The 20,047-nt window shown below is 45.4% G+C and overlaps 1 protein-coding gene across 2 annotated transcripts in view; it reads left to right on the plus strand.

Annotated features, from left to right (window-relative positions):
• VSNL1 (visinin like 1) overlaps window positions 1-19,717 on the plus strand; it is a 101,639-nt gene extending 81,922 nt beyond the window's left edge. For both annotated transcript variants that reach the window (XM_053588699.1, XM_053588700.1), the window contains exons 3-4: window positions 11,702-11,917; window positions 18,739-19,717. In XM_053588699.1, coding sequence (XP_053444674.1) covers window positions 11,702-11,917; window positions 18,739-18,936 — 414 coding nt within the window. In that variant the 3' untranslated portion in view covers window positions 18,937-19,717. The remainder of the gene's footprint in view (window positions 1-11,701; window positions 11,918-18,738) is intronic.
• Window positions 19,718-20,047: the final 330 nt, after the last annotated feature.

Raw genomic sequence — 20,047 nt, forward strand, 5'->3', positions numbered from 1 at the left:
AGACATCCCCTCTTCCCTGAGATCTAATCTCTGCATTGGTCCTTCTAGAACACTGAGTCAAGAATCAGGTCACATACTGGGGGCTTACTTCCCAGGAAAAGGAAAAATCAGTAAATTTGGGTTTAAGAGACAGAGGAGGGCTCCTTCCCAGGGAAATATCTCAATAAGCCACGCTGCTTCTCTCGGACGCTGTGCAGTGAGGATGAGGAAATGGCGAGGCCTCCGTGCTCTGGCTCTGACACTCTTTTGCGTGGTTCTTGCTCTTTGTGCCCGTGAGTTCTGACTCCCGTTCCTTCTCTTGGCTATTCCCAGATAAGCCCTTATCCTTTCCTGGCAGGCCTTAGATTCTAAGCTGCTTTAAATGGGACTTTCTCCTGGAATCAGGCCTCTGAATCCCAACAAGTTCTGAAAATAGAGAATTGGGAGTTTTCTCTGAGGATTTTCTTAGATGGTCTGATTTTCCTATTCTTTTGCTAAGGAGCTGGTGAAGGTGGAGGGACATATTGCCTCGGCTTCCCTGCAGGGGAGCAGAAGGCCTTTGACCCCTCAGAATGTCTCCTGCTGCAAAATTTATTACCTCAGCTATATTACTGGTTTTGAGCAATTTTGGACTCTGGAGGACCTAGGTCCTATCTGGGCTTGAAGGTAATAAAAAGACTAGATACATATATGAAGATGCACCACCCTCCATAGCCTGCAGCCTTGCGCTGCCTTGGCTGGCCTCGTGTTGCTAATGAGCTGCTGCTGTGCCCCTGAGTCTGCCTCCCAACAACACAGTGAGCTGGAGTCTCAGTTTCTGCTTCTCTGCAGCTCCCTCAAAGCACCTAGCCCAGCACCTGGCGTATTTGGTGAAGGTAGCGGGTGATTATTGACTGATTACTTAACGCATATTTTTCCATAAAAGAATGAAAGAATATCATTTCTTCTATGGATATTTTTTAAATGTTCCTCAGTTTTCATGTTCTTGGCACATAGAGTACAGCCTTGCCAAAACACAAAATTATGGTAACAATGCTAATAGCACCTTCGATTTGCCACGCACCTGCTACACAAGACACGTTCTGTACAGGAGTCAGGACACACGTCTCCTTCATCTTCATCTTCACAGCATCATTTTCAGGTCCATCCAGACAATGAGAGGCCATTGCCCCTGGGCTCCTGCAGCCCAATCCCAGGCAGACACGATTCCAATGTCTGCTCATTAAACCCCAGAAGCCCAGCCCAGCCAATTATTCCCCAGCCCACCCCATTTTTTTATATGAAGAAATTAAGGCTTTGAAATTATTAAAAACCCTTTGCCCAAGGTAAATAGCAGACTGAATGAAATTCAATCCCAGACCCATCTGAGCCCAAGCTCACTTCCTCCTTTGTGCAGAGGAGCCTCACTTTACATGACATATCTCCTTTGTGTGTTTCTTGGTCTGCAACTAGAACTTGTCTTATGCCTCTGGTGGCAGAAATGGAACTATGGGAGGCTCATATAATTTGGGTAGAAGTTAAAGACATGGCTGTAATGGAGGACAGTAATAAATTTGGGTTGGTAGAAAGAGTCCTCTCTTCCAGGAAATTGAAGGTGCACCTTCATAGGTAATGGCCCTGGCCACGTTAATGTTTCACAAAAGTGTTCAATTTGTCTTTGTTCTTTTGTTTTTAGTTGACGCATAATAACTGTGCATACAGAATGATATTTTGATACCTGCAAGCTCTGTGTAATGATCAAATTTGGGTAATTAACAAGCTCATCACCTCACTTATAATTTCTTTGTGCTGGGAACATTTGAAATCCTTTCAAAAATATATAATAAATTATTTTTAACTATCATCATCCTACAGTGTATGATGTTATACAGCATATAACTAGAAGTTATTCCTCCTCCCTAGCCTGTAACTTTGTTCAGACATGTTCAACTTCTGCAGATAAGGCTTCCCTAGGCCAAGCTGCCACTGCTTTTGGCTGTGCTGTAACAGCCCCTCTCCAGGACTCCAGGCCCAGGGACCCATGGTGTTGTAATAGGGTTCCAACTGAGATGCAGCCAGGCTGAGCATTCTTACCAGCATTGCCATGACCCTGTGAAATGATTGCAGTGTAGGATGATATGAGAATCAATCTCAAATAGACCACTTTATTCTGCAGGAGTCCAGAAGCTAAAACAAGTTAAGTAGTTTCAGAACCAGTGGTGGAATCTGCTGTTCTACTCACTTTAGTTGGAGTAATTGAGGAGAATACTAAGTGTGTGGTCTCATCCCAGCTTTCCCCGTAGCAGCCAAGCTCCTACCAAGCACCTTTGAAGATCCTCACCCCTTGCCTAGTTTCAAAAACCAATTCCTTTTAAAATTAATAAAAACAATCTTCTTTCTAACCTAGCAGATCAGCTCTAAATAGAAACTCAAACAATTTCCAGAGTATAATTCACTAGCAACCTCCTGTTTTGATAATGAATGGTAACAAGTCAGCATCTCAAGATTCACAAGACAAGCATTAAAGCAGTCCCCTGCTCCAAATCAAGATGCCACTGACCCCATTTGTAGTGCAAATTGTGTCCTGTACAGAAGTAAAAAGAGAGTTCATTTGATTTTAAAATCTGAGCAACCCCTGAGTATCCTTCAGGGTCTGTGATACTTCCAGTAGAGGCAGAGAGAGAAAGAGAGAAACTTAGATTTAAGAATAGGGGTAGGTATAGAGATGGGGATAGGGACATGTTATAGATACAGATACAGACATAGGGACGGAGATGAGATAGAGAATGTTTTAAAAAGTTTGACCCTGTAATTAGAGCATTAGACACAAAGGGGCAGTGGGTGGCTTTGATAATAGGCAAATCCAAATCATGAAAGTACTATCCATTTGTCAAATTCATTATTTTTTTCTTCCTTTTTAAAATTTTACTTGCAGAATCAGAAAAACTAAATAAAACATTACAGATAAATGGAATTTTGAAGTTTATTTGATTTATCTCTCATTTTATATCCAGGGAAACAGAAGTCCTAAGAGGCAAGATGGCTTGACCTGAGTCACATCTGTCAATCGGCATTGTTTCTTTGCAATAAACTACTTCCTTATCCATCCTACTACAATAAGCATTTGTAAAGTACCTACACTATTCCAGAGTCTAATCTGGAGGCAATGAGGAGACATACAATAAAGAACAAAGCATAACACTTCCCTGAACACTGAGGTGATTTAGGCCTTTCCCATTAAGAGAATTCTAAAGTAAAGGCATGTGCGGTGGCTCATGCCTGTAATCTTAGTACTCTGGGAGGCCCCGGCTGATGGATTGCCTGAGCTCACAGTTTTGAGACCAGCCTGAGCCAAACCCCAACTCCGTCTCTAAAAATAGTTGAGCATTGTGGCAGATGCCCATAGTGCCAGGTACTGTGGAGACTGAGGTAAGAGAATCACTTGAGCCCAAGAGTTTGAGGTTGCTGTGAGTTATGATGTCATAGCACTCTAACGAAGGTAACAAAGTGGGACTCTATCTCAAAAAAAAAAAAAAAAGAGAGAGAGAATTCTAAAGTGAAAGAGATGCGGAAATTAGCAAGAAGTGTGTTTTTTACTGCCTGTGTCTTATTTTTTATATATAAAAAATCAAGAGAACATCTGGGAGTTAATGCTCTTCCTGGGGCAGAACACACAGAGAGAACTGGTCTAGGACATAAATGACCATTGCCCATCCTGCCCCAGAAGAAAAGCTCCTTCTCTAGAAATTTCTTTGAAGGCTAATTTCCTTCTCAAATAGATGTAATTATATAAGAACCATAGCAACAGCAGTTGCCTTGTAACAAGGACTGGAATGCTGAAGAAACACTGGTTATGAGTGTTGTCACCCAGAGGGCAAGTGAAGTGGCAACTCCAGGGGCAACCTCGGGATCTGCCACTCCTTCCCGGCGCGGGTAAGTGAGTGTGTCCTTAACCTCCTTCCAGAGAGCCCAGGGGCGCAAGGTGCTCAATGTCCTGGGCTGCTTCTACCTTTGATTTGTTACTTCTGCTGGAGGGCAGGGACCAGTCTCAGACTCTATCCCTTTACCTCACCCCACCTCCTACCACAGAGGGCTCCTGTGAGTATCACTGAATGAATGCTTTGGCAGGAGACAGTTTTGGACTCACTCTTTCTAATGAAGCGGAAATGTCACTCTTGTCGGTCACATGCACATGACCAAATGCATGTGCTGCTCCGGGGTGACTCAGGAATTGCATTCCTGAATCATCAGCTGAACTAGTCATGGGGATGCGTCCTGGGGCCAAAGGGTGAGCTGCTTTAGCACAGCCGACTTGAGGCCCCTTCAGAGCACATTTCTTCCCTCACTGGTGGGTGGATTTGCTACTGTCTGAAAAAGACCTGCTGTGCTGAGTCACTTGTTCATTCCATAGACGTGTCCTGAGCACCAACTTGGGGTTCTGTACCAGGTAGCAAGGATGGCAGTGATGTCAAAGCCAGATTGTTCCTGGTTCCCATGTAGCTTACAGTCTACTGGGGGAGGGGGAGGGTATGAGTCTGCAATCCTGTGAAATTTCTTCACGATCGTGATAAATGTTTCCAAGGAGCAAACCCAGTGACACAGGCAACACAGTCTCTGACCTGAGCTCAGGGAAGGCTTTCCCGAGAAAATGAAAGCTGAATCAAGGTCTAAAGAGTGAATGGCGTTAACTGGGCTGAGGGCAGAAAAGGAACTTTTCAGCCTACAGCAGCGGCGAGGCCAAGGCCCCTCAACTGTGGCGGGAAGCCAGTAAGGCCACAGTGACTGGAAGCTGGACACAGAGATGGGGACTGGACATGGACGTTTCTCCAAGGCCTGGAAACAGTCCTGTTCCTTCTTTTGAGACCAGTTAGATGCAGTGGTGGATGTGGGAGCCAAACTTGGCCAAATAGGGTGCTCAGGGTTCCCTGTGCAGGGAGCTGCAGGGAAGATGGATGTAGGGGCTGACAGTGGGCATAGGAGGAGTTACAAAGCAGCATATGTACTCCGAGGATGCCACAGCACTGGCATTAGGTCCTTACCAGGCATTAGGCCTCGTGGGCGTGAAGAGCTAAAACCCAAACCAAGCAGCCAGTTAACCCTCAAGGGCACCACACCAGCTGAGAACCCAGGCTGGCTGCATGCCCGGGCCTTAGCTCCCAGGGCAGGGAGTGAGTTCACCTGAGAAGCACCTGTCCTGGGAGGCTTCCACAGGACAGGCCAGCCCAACAGGTCAGAAGCAAAGTGCAGTGATGGGGTGTGAGCAATGACCCCTTCAGGGAGCCTCCAGGTGTAGCGAAGTTGAGGGAGGACATAACCTGGAAGAGGGAGTCCAGGGACCCGCCTGCAGGCTGGTGTAGGAGGAGAGGGCAGGTAGTGGGCAGTGGTGCTGGGAAGAGCCAGGTCTTTGACAAAGACAGAGCTGAGTTTGATCCCACCCACTCCCTTAGCCCTCAGTAGTGTAACCCTACGTCATCACTTAACTCTGAATGATGACCTTCCTCCCTGTGCTAACCTTGCTGAGAGAATCAGCCAAAGGGGGCTGTGCACAGGACCTGGTTAGGGCTGTGCTCCATGAAAGTCACCGGGAATGACAACGACTGTCCTGAGGAGGCTGTATAAGGGAGAATCATCCAGAACAGGCTAGAAGCCACCAGCTAATTCCATCAGGGTTAGGAGAGAGGACCTCACAGACACAAGAAGACTCCACACTTGAGAAGGAGACTGAGTGTGTGTGCTCAGAGGCTACACAAAGACCTTTGACATTGAAGAACAAAAGAAAACAGAATTGACCCAAGTGAGGGTGTTTTAAAAGCAACTGTGCCCTATGAGGGATTAGCTGGCAGACCTCTGCAGACTGTGAGCAACAGAGCAGGCCAATAACCAGGCCAGTCTTCTGGTTTTTGATCCTATCATGAGCTCTATTTCAGGCAGACTAATGGGCAGAAATCTATTCTGAAGTCTGAGGGCTGCCCAGGCAGAGCTCTGAAGAAAGACCATCCTCTGCAGAGGCCTTGCTGCCACCACTCCTGACAAAGCACATCAGCCGACACAGTGCGCTGGGCCAGGTCCTGGCCATGGCCTTGCTGTGCCAACCCCACCATCCACAGGTGGTGCTGAGAGACTTCTGGGGACGCTGCATCCTTCATACATTAAGGCAATGCACCAGTGATCTCTGCAGAGGAGGCTATTGTAGAAAACATCACAATGTTTTCTCTGGAAGGATATTTGAATAGCAAGATGGTACTGTGGAGGACTGGTATAGGGGTGCAGAGGGAAGATAGATAGAGTCAGGGACCAGAAGCACCTTCTGTGCCCATGCTGGGCAGGGCCTGGAGGTACAGAGGACAATCACATGACACAGCACAATCTACTGGTACTCATTCACCTCTTGTTAGAGGGAACAAACCTTTTGTTTCTGGATAGATTACTGAAAAGTCATAAACCCAGGGCTTGGGCCCATTATCTGTAGCAAAGTCTCCTGCAGTGGGAAGGGAGCTGGTTAAACCCCGCAGAAACTCCTATTGTCTGCCTAGAGAAAGACACATACCTCAAGCATTTCCTTGAGTTTTTTTCTCCAGCAAGTTGGTTGATTCTGGGAGGACTGTGGATACAATCAGGAGCAGTCGAGATTGGTGTAATCCCAGGAAGATTCAGACACTGAAACTCTAAGCTACGATGAAAAAAAATGAATTGTCATCACCCTGGACATTAGGGTGGGGAAGGGGACCCTACATTATTTCTTTTTAAATTTCAAACTCAGAATACCATCTCCGCTACTGTTTGTTTGCAGCTCTATACAGTTGTAAATTTTCATACTGCAATTTTACATATACTGTTGTGGTGGTTTGATTTATATAATTTCCTCCACTATCCTTAATGCTCTTTGTCATCTTCTATTTTGTTACCAGCACCTAATATAGTCCTTCACACAGAAGGTGCTCAGTAAGTGCCTGTGGAATTAATGAATGAGTCAAAAAAGAACCTTCTGTAGGGGCATCATTTCCTTGCAGTATGAACATGCTGCCAGAAGGTGGCGATAAATACCCACAGCAGAGATTTTCCAGCTTTCCAGGCGATGGAAGCTAAGAATTATATAATACAATGAATTTGTTTACTCGTCAGATGTGGAGTTAAGTCTATTACCTCGACTAACCCTTGATTAAAATAAATATCAAGGTGTAACAGAAATGGTTGGACAGATCTGCATTCAAATCCTCTGAAATAGCCAAGCACCCTAGTCTTGATCCTTCAGACTTTAGTCTCCTTGGCCACAGAATAGCATTTACGATGCCAGGTTTTAATGTAAGGATTTAATGAGATAATGCATATATATATATATGTATATTTATCCTTAAGTTTCTTTTTATCTATTATATTAAAATATTTGTAGATTATCACTGCCATCTAAAATTACTTCCCTGTCAGCATTTAATACAAGTGTTGAAGCAAAATATATTGAATTAATAAACAAAAACAGGCCAGGCTTGGTGCCAACACTCTGGAGGCTGCAGTGGGCGAATCTTTCCAGTTCTATGAGATCCTATCTCTAAAAAAAAAAGGAAAAAAAAAAAAAAGCCAGGCATTGTGGCTGGTGCCTGTAGTCCCAGTTACTCGGGAGGCTGAGGCGAGAGAATTGCTTGAGTCCATTAGTTTGAGATTGAAAGAGTTTGAGGTTGCTATGAACTATGATGCCACAGCACTCTACTGGCTGGCAAGAAAGTGACTCTTTGAATAAATAAATAAATATCTGGAGAGAATGGGTGTGGTGGCTCATGCCTGTAATTGTACCACTCTGGGAGGATTACTTCAGCTCAGGAGTTCAGACCAGCCTGAGCAAGAGTGAGACCATCTCTAAAAATAGCAGGGCATTGTGGCAGGTGCCTATAGTTCCAGCTACTGGGGAGGCTGAGGCAAGAGAATCACTTGAGCCCAAGAGTCTGAGGTTGCTGTGAGCTATGACTCCACTGCACTCTACCAAGAGTGTCAAAGTGAGACTCTGTATGAAAAACAAACAAAAAAATAGAAAATAAAAAAAATGTTTTGAACATCAGTATGCAAAAAACACTTGTACTTCTCACGGCCTGTTGTTCTACAGGAGAAGTAAACCTGAGTTTAAACTGCTCGCTTCTTCTGAATGAGACTGAAGGGCACATGGCTTCATTTCTCCATAATTATCCATCTAGTATTTTTTTTTTTCTCAAAAGAAAGAGCATTCCCCAGATTAGAGAAAAACCAAAAGTACCTAAAATATGATAGGATGAATTTTCTAAAGGAAACAACCCCTCCAGATATTTGAGGGCTCTTAAGAACACTGGGCCCTGAAGTAGCTATGCTGGCTATAAAAGTCTGTAAATAGACTTTCCACAAGGCACATGTAACTTTCATAGCTCAAAATTTACAATCGATTTTTCTCCTACAGATTTTTAGATTTCAATTAATTTTTAATATTGCCGAACTAACGTGCTCAGCTATTTTTAGATAAAACTGTCAAATATCCCTTAACCTACAAGTAGGCTGTGAGAAATAAGAGTTAGAACATTATACTACCAGAAACCTGCACGAATGAAGACAAAGATTCAGTGGTCTCTAGTCACTGGACATAGAAATGCTGGAGGGTAAACAGCACTCAGGGGACTTGGGAATCTGCCCAGGGGCTCACTCTGCTCTGCTCTGAGGCCACGTCATAGGTACCAGCTTCGAACAGTCCTCTGACCACCAGGCAGATGGACACATGAGCAAACGGGCATCTGCCTGGAAAAGGATGAAGACCACCCATGCACACAGCAGACTTGCCTATTTAGACAGTTTCAGAATTGCTCAGTTCAAAACTCAGCACCTGGCAAACTTAATTCAGGTACCAAGCTGCTGAGTAGTGGTGGGGTTGGGTGAGGTGGGAGTCACGCTGAGCTGTCGAAGAGGAAGTAATCACTTTCCCTCTATACCTCTTCTCCTGAAACCAGCAGCTTGTTTTCTGAACTTCAGGAATACTTGGTCCTCCCCTCTGTCACGGTTCTTTCAGAGAGCATAACCAACGTAAATGTTATGTTGGGTTCCCCCATTAACTGTGACGTTCTGGAACACAGGGACCTTGAGGAGTTGATCCCTATGTTCCCAGCACCTAGGGCATGGTCTGACATGAAAAAAGCCTTAGTGAATTTTGATAAATAATGAAAAAAGAAGCGTAGCAGAAATGGAAGATGTGTTTAGGGTATAAGGGGACAAAAGGAGACCTATCCTTCATAGCCAGGAAATGTTATTTGCTGAAAAAAATAAGTGGTTTTCACATTGTTTCTAAGATAACAAAGTGGTTTTTGTCTTAAGCCACTCAGTTTTGTGGTGATCTGGTACATAGTAATAGAACCTGCAACAGACCTTGGTGTCTACGAATGGATACTACCGAAATACAAGCGTAAGCTGGCCCCTCCTTCCCCCAGGAATGGTTGGCTCTTTTCTGGGCCTCACATATTGAATCATTCTGTGGAAATGTATTTTATGTTTCTGGAGGGAAATTTTCTACTGTCCAATGTGCTTGTAGGTGTAGGAGGAGTGAGCAGCGGAGCTCAGTGGGACCAGAGCAGGATGCACATTGAGAAAGATAGACCAATGGTTTCTAAAGGGTGATGGCTCAGAGTGGGCACAAAGAGGCTGTCTGTGTGGAGGCTGCTCAGCCTGGCCCACTTGGCAAGTGCCAAAACTTACAGAGGAACAAGAATGCCAGTGAACCCCCTGCCCCCATCACGGGCCTCGTAGCTGCTGGATTTAGTCATCCAGAAACACATACATACTGCCCCTCCTTTAAATACTACATGGTTTGTTTTTGTTTTAGGCTTTGCAGTTTGTTCGTTTGTTTGGTTTTGTTCATGATTCATTTCTTTTTGCCTAAATTTTTTTTTTTTTATAGATTTAGGGGGTACAAGTGTCTCTTGTTACATGGATGAATTGTATCATGCTGAAGTCAGAGCTTTTAGTGTACCTGTCACCAGAATAGTATACATTGTACCTGATAGGTAATTTTTTATCCCTTACCTCCTCCCACCCTCTCCCCCTTGCGTGTTTTCAATGCCCCTTACAGCACTTCATGACCATACATAACCATGGTTGAGCTCCCACTTACAGTGAGAGCATGGGGTGCTTGTGTTTCCATTCCTGAGTGTAGGCTGTCTTCAGTTTAGTTCAAGTTGCTGCAAAAGACATTATATCATTCCTTTTTATATCTGAGTAGTACCCCATGGGGTGTGAGTGTGTATATCACATTTTCTTTATCCACATTTTCTTGTTGGGGATTTAGGTGGATTCCACATCTTTGCAATTGTGAATTATGTTGTGTTTACCATTCAAGTGCAGGTGTCTTTTTAACTTCTGAGAAAATGACTTCTTTTCCTTTGGGTAGATACCCGGTAGTAGGATTGCTGGATCAAACAGTAGCTACACTTTTAGGTCTTTGCTGAGTCTCCATACTGTTTTCCATAGAGGTTGCACTAGCTCACATTCCCACCAACAGGGTATAAGCATTTCATTTTTACCATATCTGTGTCAACATCTATTGATTTTTTTTACTTATTATTATTAATGGCCATTCTGATAGAGGTGAGGTGGTATCTCATGTGGTTTTCATCTCATTTCCCTGATGACCAGTGACGTGGAGCATTTTTTCATGTTTCTTGGACATATCCATCTTTTGAGAAAAATCTGTTGATGTCTGTTGCCCACTTTTTGATGGGGTTATTTGTTTTTCTTGCTGATTTGGTTGAGTAGGTTTGGGGTATTAGACCTTTGTTAGATGTTTAGTTTGCAAATATTTCCTCCCATTCTGTTTGTTGTCTAATTGCTGATTATTTCCTTTGGTGGGCGGATACATTTTAATTTAATTGGGTTCCATTTATTATTATTGCTGCATTTGTTTTTGGAGTCTTAACCTAACCCCCTAAATTCTTTGCCTAGACTAATGTCTTGAGTATGTTTTCCTACATTTTCCTTTTGCTTGTTCATTATCAGAACTGCCTGGTGTCAGTGACTGGCCTAGGCTCTGTCCATGGGAGACGGAGGCCACCTCATGACGATTTTCTGCGGTCTTCCCTCCTGAGCCCTCTGCTTCCTTTTCATGTCCATTCTCCATCTCGCACCCCTGGTGACTGCTGCTTCTGTAAAGAAACCATTTTATGTCTCTCTCAAATAACCCCAGTCATGTTCTATTTTTAATGGGTTTTAAGTGTCTGTTCTGCAAAAGAAAAGTCCCTGTAAAAAGAACTCAAAAACTGGAACCTCGCCTAGGGAGAGGATGAGTGTGATCTGGGGACGGAGTTGGTGGCGGGAGAAACCAGGTGGAGGGACCCTCCCTCCAGCCCCACTGGGCTGTGAAGCGGAATTTTCACACTGAGAGGAGTGTGGAAGTTCACGAGCACCAGCCACACGTGTGAGAAAGAAATTTACCGCCGTCCTCGGCGTTTGTCCTTGGGGGAGTGACCAGAGATGCAGCCAAGGAGGACCTTTAGCATTGGTTGGTGCTTGTTGACAGATTCTGGAACCCCGAAGCCAGGGGTCTCCAGCCCGGCTGGCAGGAACCGAGGAGCGGCCGATATATCCGAGGGAGGTGGGAGTCGCCTCCCCCTGCCCGGGGCCGCCCTTCCGCATCCGGCCCAACGCTCCCGGGCACAGGGCCCAGGGGCGCGCGGGGCTGTCCGGACGGGAACCGCCGGCGCCGGGTCCCCTTCTCTCTCCTTAAGTTGCTCGTTGTGCTTTGCAGTTCTTCCCTTACGGGGACGCCTCCAAGTTCGCCCAGCACGCCTTCCGAACCTTCGACAAGAATGGGGACGGCACCATCGACTTCCGAGAGTTCATCTGCGCTCTGTCCATCACCTCCAGGGGCAGCTTCGAGCAGAAGCTGAACTGGGCCTTCAACATGTACGACCTGGACGGCGACGGCAAGATCACCCGAGTGGAGATGCTGGAGATCATCGAGGTGAGGCTGGGAGGGGCGACCCCGGAGGCCGCGCGCTCCGCCCCCCTGCAGGGGGCGCCCGGGTCCCCACCGCTGTGGGGCTCTTTAAACTGCCCGTGGGCGCTGTGAGCAGGATGTCACTCGCTCACTACCGGGGTTCAGCAAACCGAAGCCTCGCTGGGCGCCGAGATGATACCCGCTCGGTCTCTCCAGCGCGCGGTTTGCCCCGCTCTGCGGGCTGCGCCGCCCTCCCCCTTCATCCCAGCCCCCGGTGACAGACGGGGCCCCAGGGGCCTCGTCCCAGGCTCCCATCATTCCACAACAAACAGGCTTTTCTCCATGTGTTTGCCGGTGTCCCGGACTCCGCTTCCAGCTCCCCCGCCTGCTGCGCTCGGGATGGTGGTCTGCACGGCTTTCCTCTAATGCTCAGTTGCGGCGGGGTCTTCTTCCTCCTGCTCTGCCCAGAACGTCCCCCAGCGGCCTCCCCGGGGCGCGGCCGTCACTACACCCCCACCACCCATTCCGCGGGCGCGCCCTCCCAGCCCCATCCCAATACGGTATAACCCTGACCAGAAAGGGTTTTGCCTCACCCGTAGAAGAGGTGTGACTCAGGGTAAGTTCTGCGGGGATGAGTGCCCAGGGCCATATTCCCAAAACCTAGAACCGTGGAGGAATGGACCACTGGCTTTTCTCTGATTGAGTGTTGAGTGTCTTAGTGTGGAGCCCATCCCTGCACCAACCACTGTCACCCAAGAAGAGGAATGTCCCAGCGCTGGGGTGAAGCCCTGGCTAAACACTAAGGCCTGAAATCAGGGAGGGCTGGATCCCAGATGAAAACTGGGGTGACTGCAAGAAACAAGAGCCAGAGCCCCCACCCGTGCTGTGCCTGCCCCATCCCCCACAGCCTGCCTCCAAGCCTCTTCCCCCATCTTTAGTCTCCTCTCTTTTGACTCTTCCTTGGGCTTCAATGCTCTCCCTTCCAACATACCTGGCAAACTAACGTCTCAGTTCTCTAATTCACTTCATTCAACAAAATACTCTTAAACTCTTCCAAACAGGTTAACAGAAGAGACACACCATGGAAAATTTAAACATGTGGCTTCATTGTCTCATCTTTCTTCCTTTTTCATCTTCTGACTATTTTCCACACTTCACTGAGCTCTCCCCACCTTCTCTCTCAGACCTTCCTACAAAATAGGTTTTTTAACATTTATGATCCTCTTTGACTTCCAGCCATGTTTTTCCCATTGGCGACTGATTCCTTCCTCTCCCAAAATTCCTCTCTAATCCTTGCCAGTGCCCTTCAAAGGCCCAAGCCACACTTTCACTGCACAAGTTGAATTCATTACTCCCTCACCATGGAACAATTCAGTGACAGGGTGTCAGGAGGACTTATCTGGACTTGGGAGGGTGCCAGGAGGCACCAGGGTGCCAGGAGGCAGGGGTCCACACCATTGGAACCTGTCAGAGAGTGGGGCTGACCCTACTAATGGGTATCTCAGTAAAGCCAGGAGGAAGCAGACAGACCAAGGCAAAGCTGCAATTGGTGAAGAAGCAATAGTCACTCCTGATAGCAGGGAGCAGAGACACTTGCTGTTTTGTGGCCTGGACAATGTTTTGTCTGTGTTCAGACATAATGACATAGCAGTCCTGTTTTTGTCTTGCTCCATCATGGTTGTGGGCATGTGAAAGTGGTTGTTTGACATGAAAACATCAAGTCTTTACCATGTGGGTCAGGCCAGCTCCTGGCTGTCAGAGGTTGCTTCTCTTTCTCTCAGCAAATCCTCATAATTTCTAGCTCTTCTTTTCTTTTTCCTCTTAAACACAGGAGGAGATTTTGTCATGCACAGATTTTATGAACTGATTTCTCACTTGGTTACAGGTCACACTGTTCTGCTCCTCGACATATCTAATAATTTGTATGGGTTCCCGGGCACTGTGAGTGTTACATTATAGTATTCATATTTTGTTATATTCATTTAAAGAGTGTTGAGATTTGTTTTGACGGGTAAGTTACATGTGGATTAGTGTGATCTTTTCAAGACATGTTAGGGCAGGTGGACAGTAGGTTTCCTTCCAAGCTAGCAAGCCCTGTTACCAGCAAGGATCCATTATTGATGATCCCGTGTATTCAGTGAGGTCTCTCTGCTTGGGCTGATGGGAACCAGCCCCTGGCTTGCTCTGTGAGACTTATTCAGGTATTTAAATGGAGAAAGGTATATAAGAACACCCAGGGAGAGAGTGCAAATGGAAAAGACTGAGCTCTCGGGCATCCTAATGTTTAGACGTGAGGAACATGAGGAGCAGTCAGTAAAGAAGATTGAGAGAGAATGGTTGATGAAGTCAAAGGGAAAAGATAAGAGTGAGAGGTTCTGGAGGGAGATGCAGAAAAGGCTCCAAGGGAGCAGGAAGGTGCAGCCCTGCCAGATGCTATTGCTGGGAGAAGCAGAATGAGTAGCAGTAATTGGCAACTGGATTTGGAAACCTGGAGGCCATTGGTGAATGAACCCAGAAGAGTGTCAGGAGAGTGGGGCGCAAACTCCAAACTGGAGTAACCCAAGAGAATGGGAGTGGAAGACGCAGAAAAGCCAGTGCAGGAAACGCTTGCAAGAGGCTTTGCTTTAAAAAGATGAGAAACAGCCAACAGCCCTACTACTGAATGCCCCAGATTCAACAAGCTCTCTGCATTCAGAGATGGAATGCTTTGCAACCTGTGTGAGTGCCAAGAGTTGTTCAGCATGTTGCTCAGAAACGCCTCTGTGGAGTTTCATCCTCTGTGAGCAGCCTGGTTTTCAGGTGAAGATTAGGGAGACCCTAAGGCAGATTTTGGCTCTCTGTCTGTGCATAACTCCCTCCTGTCTGGTCCTCTGCCCCAGCATTTCTGGCTCACTCGGCCTCTCCACTGCCCACTCTTGTCTGTCTCCTCGAGTTGGTGAGACTCAGGCCCTGCTTGGGGCCATCCTTCCCCTGCCGGGGTCCAGGAAGGCCTCTGGAGGAGATTGTCAGGCTCTTCTACTTCATTCCTCTGCTCTGTCAGTTGTAAAGTCTGAAAACAGCTGTTTATTTTTGGCCAGTTTTCTAGTTTGCAGGGGAAGGCAGGTCAGAAAAGGTCATAGCTGGGGACAGCAGTCAGAGGACTGTCTCAGCCCCCTGGGCCTGCCATCACAAAATACATACCATAGACTTGTTGAATTATAAACAACAAAAATGTATTTCTCACAGTTCTGGAGGCTGGAAGTCTGAAACCAAGACACTGTGGTCTGATGTCTGGTGAGGCCTGCTGGCTGGTCCACAGAGGCACTTCCTTGCAGAGTCCTCATTTGGTGGACAGGGTGGGCCTACTCTTTGAGGCCTGTTCCATAAGGGCACTAATCTTCTAATCTTGTTCTTGAGGGTTCCACCTTCATGACCTAATTACCTCCCAAAGGCCCTACCTCCTAATACAGCACCTGGGTGGAGAGGATTCAGCAGAATCTGGGAGGGCACACACATTGAGACCACAGAAGGGAGCCTGAAGATCACGCCCTGGCTCTGTACTTCCTGGCTATGGGACTTAGAGCACAAAGGCTCTGTGTTCTTCCAAAGAAATAAGGATAATCCAAGCCTGTTGGAATAGTTGAGACCTGTCACACTTCTTCTCTCACAGCAAATACTCCAGAAATGGTAGCTATTTCTCAAGACTGTCTTTAAGCATCTGCTTTGTTTTCTCTGCCTTGAAAATATCATTCCCTCAGCATTCAGTCATTTTCACCTGATCAGCTGAGCCCGGACACGGGCTTCTCCCTCTCTTCTCCATCTTGGCCTGCTTGACCTTTGCCATCTCCTTTACTTCACCAGCTCTGGCCCTCGGCACCTGCTCCATTGGTTGCTTGTTTTCCTGCTTCCAGGTTCACCTTGTTCGTGGCCAACCACCTGTGCCCTTATAGTGATGCTCTCAGTAAAGCATTGCTGGGCTTCAGTGCTTCTCAGTCACTCCACCAAGAACCTTTCCAGAGCAGGCACCCTGTGCCCCGGGCACACACTAGCACATCTGTGCCGCTGCTCTGAGGTCAGTGTGTTTGCATTTCCCCTCAGCTCTGGCCTCTCTGTCACCTCTGGCTCTTCAGCCTGGCACCCCCGACCGAGCACTTTTACTCACACCATCTCTTTCATCTAAGTGTCCTTCAGGGCTCTGGGTCCATCATCATCTTCTCACCCTTCAAATCTCATCTTGTCCAAAAATCCTTCTTGGTGCATTTACCCCAGAGTTCTTCACCCCCACTCGAAGTTCCTAGAGCCTGTAACCAGCCATTCTCTAGGTGCCAGCCTCCCTGCAAGATAGCAGAGGCAGACATAAAAAGCCATGAGTGGCTGCTCTTGAGGAGCCTACTGACCTGAGGGCCAGTGCCCAGATAAGTAGACAGGCTATAGGAATAATAGGGTAAGCCAGGTGCTGCTGATAGGGGTGGGATCCATAGGAAAAAAAAAATGGCCTAGGGCCACATAACCCCCAGAGGCACAGTCTGACTTAAAATGCACAGACTTCCAGGGTCCACACATAACTCTGTTTGAAGGAGAGAATACTTGAAACGTGATTATTTCTAACTAGGAAAGCACGCGCAATAACATACCCTGTCTGTAAGGAAGGTCACACTAACGTTTTGATACACCCTGGTAGTGCCTAGAGGAATTTCATATTTTTACTGAGGGCGTAGTCATACTGAGTTCCAACTCTGGAAGCCCTGTGGACCTTGTTGATGTTACCTGCAAGAAGAATCTGGATCTGGTACATCCTTTCTTGGTTATCATGTTCACAGTCAAATTGCAGGATTGTATCAGAGATGTGGTTAATGAGACTGCCATTTTCGTAGTTGAGGTCCAGGATGGACCTTTTGTGTTTATATTTCTTATTACCCTGACTTTATTAATAGCACCTTTGTCTTGCTGACTGTCTTCCTATCCATTGCCTCATAGAAGGCCTTTTGACTTGCTTTTAAAGGCCAGAGTGAGAGCAGCAGCTTCCATAGATATAGACGGGTCATTTGTCACCTTTTAAATGCCAGGCCCAGGGCCAGGGTGCACAGTCTTTGCTTTTTCCTTGTGCTTCACTCAGGCTATGAGGCTGAGCGGGCCCCGTCTGACAATTGTCCACAAACTGAAATTTCAATAGTCTTCCTCTATTAAAGACAAACTTCTTAGATTTTTCTATAATAGAACAATGCATTCTAGCTATGAGAGTGAATACACCTAAGCTATTCTCTCTCAATGGGCATTTTTTTTTTTTTTTTTTTGTGGTTTTTGGCCGGGGCTGGGTTTGAACCCGGCACCTCCGGCATATGGGACCGGCGCCCTACTCCTTGAGCTACAGGCGCCGCCCTCAATGGGCATTTTAACTTTTTAAATGGGACACTTACTAGTCTCTAATTGGTGTTTTTAAAAACAACTTTATGAGTTATAATTTACAGACCATAATGTCACTCATGTTAAGTCTACAATTTAATGATTTTTATTAAATGTAAAGAGATAGGCAATTACACCATAATCTGATCTTAAAACGCTTTTATTCCCCCACTAAAATCCCTCATGCCCAAAGGCCCCTTCCCACCCCCAGACTCAGGCAAGTTGGCTGCCCTTCTGGACATTTCACTTAAATGGAATCATATATGGCCTCTGTGTCTGGCTTCCTTTTGCTTTGAGATTTATTCATGTTGTAGCATATATTAGTATCCTTTTCATTTAAAAATATTGTATTATATAGATACATAATATTTTATTTGTCTGTTTACCAGCTGATGAACACTTGTGTTGTTTCCACTTCGAGGCTATTTGTAATGCTGCTGTGAACCTTTGCATGCAAGTCTTTGTACAGAAGGGCACTTATTTGTTAAGGTGATTGTTTAAGAAAAAAGTTTCATACTTAGGAAATTCCCGTACTGAGAATTAATTGTGTACAATGAACTGACCCATATTATTGAAATGTTCTCACTCTATTCTTTAACTGACAGTGTTCCTGACCCACAACTCTTCCTAAACTATAATAACTTCTTTCAGAGCTCAGTTGTAATGGTATACTTGACTTGAGTGCCTTACCAGATTCTAAGGTTTTTACCGGTCACAGGTCATCTTTTCCTAAATCTCCAGGGCTAGTGCTTATTGACTGTCGTCTGTACCTCAAACTCAGAATGTTTAAAATTGAACTCATCATTTTCTTCCCCCAAAGTATTCCTAATTCATTATTTCTGATCTCACTGGTGAGCTACCCTTTCTACTGTCTTCCTCCAGCCAGAAACCTGGGAGTCATCCAGAAATCTTCTGTATCTAATTGGTCACAAAATTCACACATATTTGACTATATCACTGTCTTACTGAATAGCATTTAAAGAGTCATTTGTTATAAAGTTAAATTCTTTATCCTATCCTGGGATAACTCTATGATCTCTCTTCTTACTCTTCAGCTTTCACCAGACCCTCACTTTGCTCCCCTTGCCCCACATCTCATGTCCTGGCAAGAGAATGAGGTTTTTATTCAATCAATATATGCTGAAACCAATTCTGTGCCATGCACTGTGCCAATCCCTGGACTTGCAGTAGTGAGCAAAACATGTGCTTCCTACCTTCACAGAATATGTCCTTTATTGGGGAAGACAAAAGGCTTTATTATAATAAAGTTGAAGCTGTATTCTGATGCGTGAGGTGGTATGGGTTGCCAGGGGATCTTACAGCACAAGGACTGAACCTCTTCTGGGGAAAGGGGAATTGAGGCTTGGAAAATGAGTAGGAGCCAGTCAGGTGAATGGGAGGCAAAAGAGCTGTCTGTCCTCCTGGGCTTCTGGTAATACCATCTACAACATTCTCTTCCCCAGGCTATCTACAAAATGGTGGGCACTGTGATCATGATGAAGATGAATGAGGACGGCCTCACGCCCGAGCAGCGAGTAGACAAGATTTTCAGCAAGATGGATAAGAACAAAGATGACCAGATTACACTGGATGAATTCAAAGAAGCTGCAAAGAGCGACCCTTCCATTGTATTACTTCTGCAGTGCGACATTCAGAAATGAGCTGGTGTCAACGCTATGGACTGCACAAAAGTCTCAATGTTCCATTCAGTCTGCAGCTATTCACACACACACACACACACTCACACACACACAAAAATATTGCTTGGACTACCTATAAATGGACTTGCTTCTTGTGTTTGAAACACTCGTGTGCATGAGAATGTCATTTGCTAATGAATTTTAAAAGCATATATTATAAAACAAAACAAACAACCTGCCACAATGTGATATGTGAAATATCATTTCATGAAAACCATCCTTTTCCAAAGCCTGGGCAGAAATGTGCTACAAAGAGTTATCTGATTCCTTGTTCATGTTTTGCTAATGCTCGTGTCTCCTTGATTACATAATGTTAGTAGCACTGAGACTCCCCCCCCCCAGTTATGTAATAACTATAAGCTGTGTCACCACCTTCCTGTAAAATAGTACTGGACAGACCTACCCAGGAGCCCTTGGCTTCTATGTCTGGTCCACACACAAGAGCTTGTATTATCAGTGAATATAAATGTACTACATTTGCATGCCTTTTGGGTTTGCCTTAATTCTTACCTCATTTGCATCCTATCAATCTGGAAAGAGCTATTTTGGATGAATGCAGTATAAAACTTAAAAACCCTGTTAAATTCATTAATTAAGTATATCTATCTATATATACATATACACAAAGATATTATTTATTGAAAGTTAAAAAAAAGATGAAAGTGTATTGGTTTCTGCTTGACTTTTTGAAGGCTTCCAAAGTGGTGGCAATAAATGTCCCAAATAAATTTATAACATTTGATTTTCCCCCTAATTCTTATTTTATAACTTTTAAATTGAAGCAGATGTTTGTAATAATCAAGGGTCAGCTATCAAGAACTTAATAAATCTACTCTTAAACACCCACAACTTCAGGATTTGAAGAATTAATGACAAGAAAAAGGAAAAAAGCAACTTTCCAACTTCCCATCCAGGCCCCCCAAAAGAGGGACAATTAATATGGCATGTAAAGTTTCAATAATACAGAAGATTTGTTCATTCTGAGAAAATGTTCGTTATATGATAATAAATTTTATCTCAGTGTGATTTGGGTGCAAATGGCATATGTTCTATACAGCTATGTAGAGCTGCA

Source organism: Nycticebus coucang, chromosome 4, assembly GCF_027406575.1.
Source record: "Nycticebus coucang isolate mNycCou1 chromosome 4, mNycCou1.pri, whole genome shotgun sequence".
Lineage (NCBI taxonomy): Eukaryota > Metazoa > Chordata > Mammalia > Primates > Lorisidae > Nycticebus > Nycticebus coucang.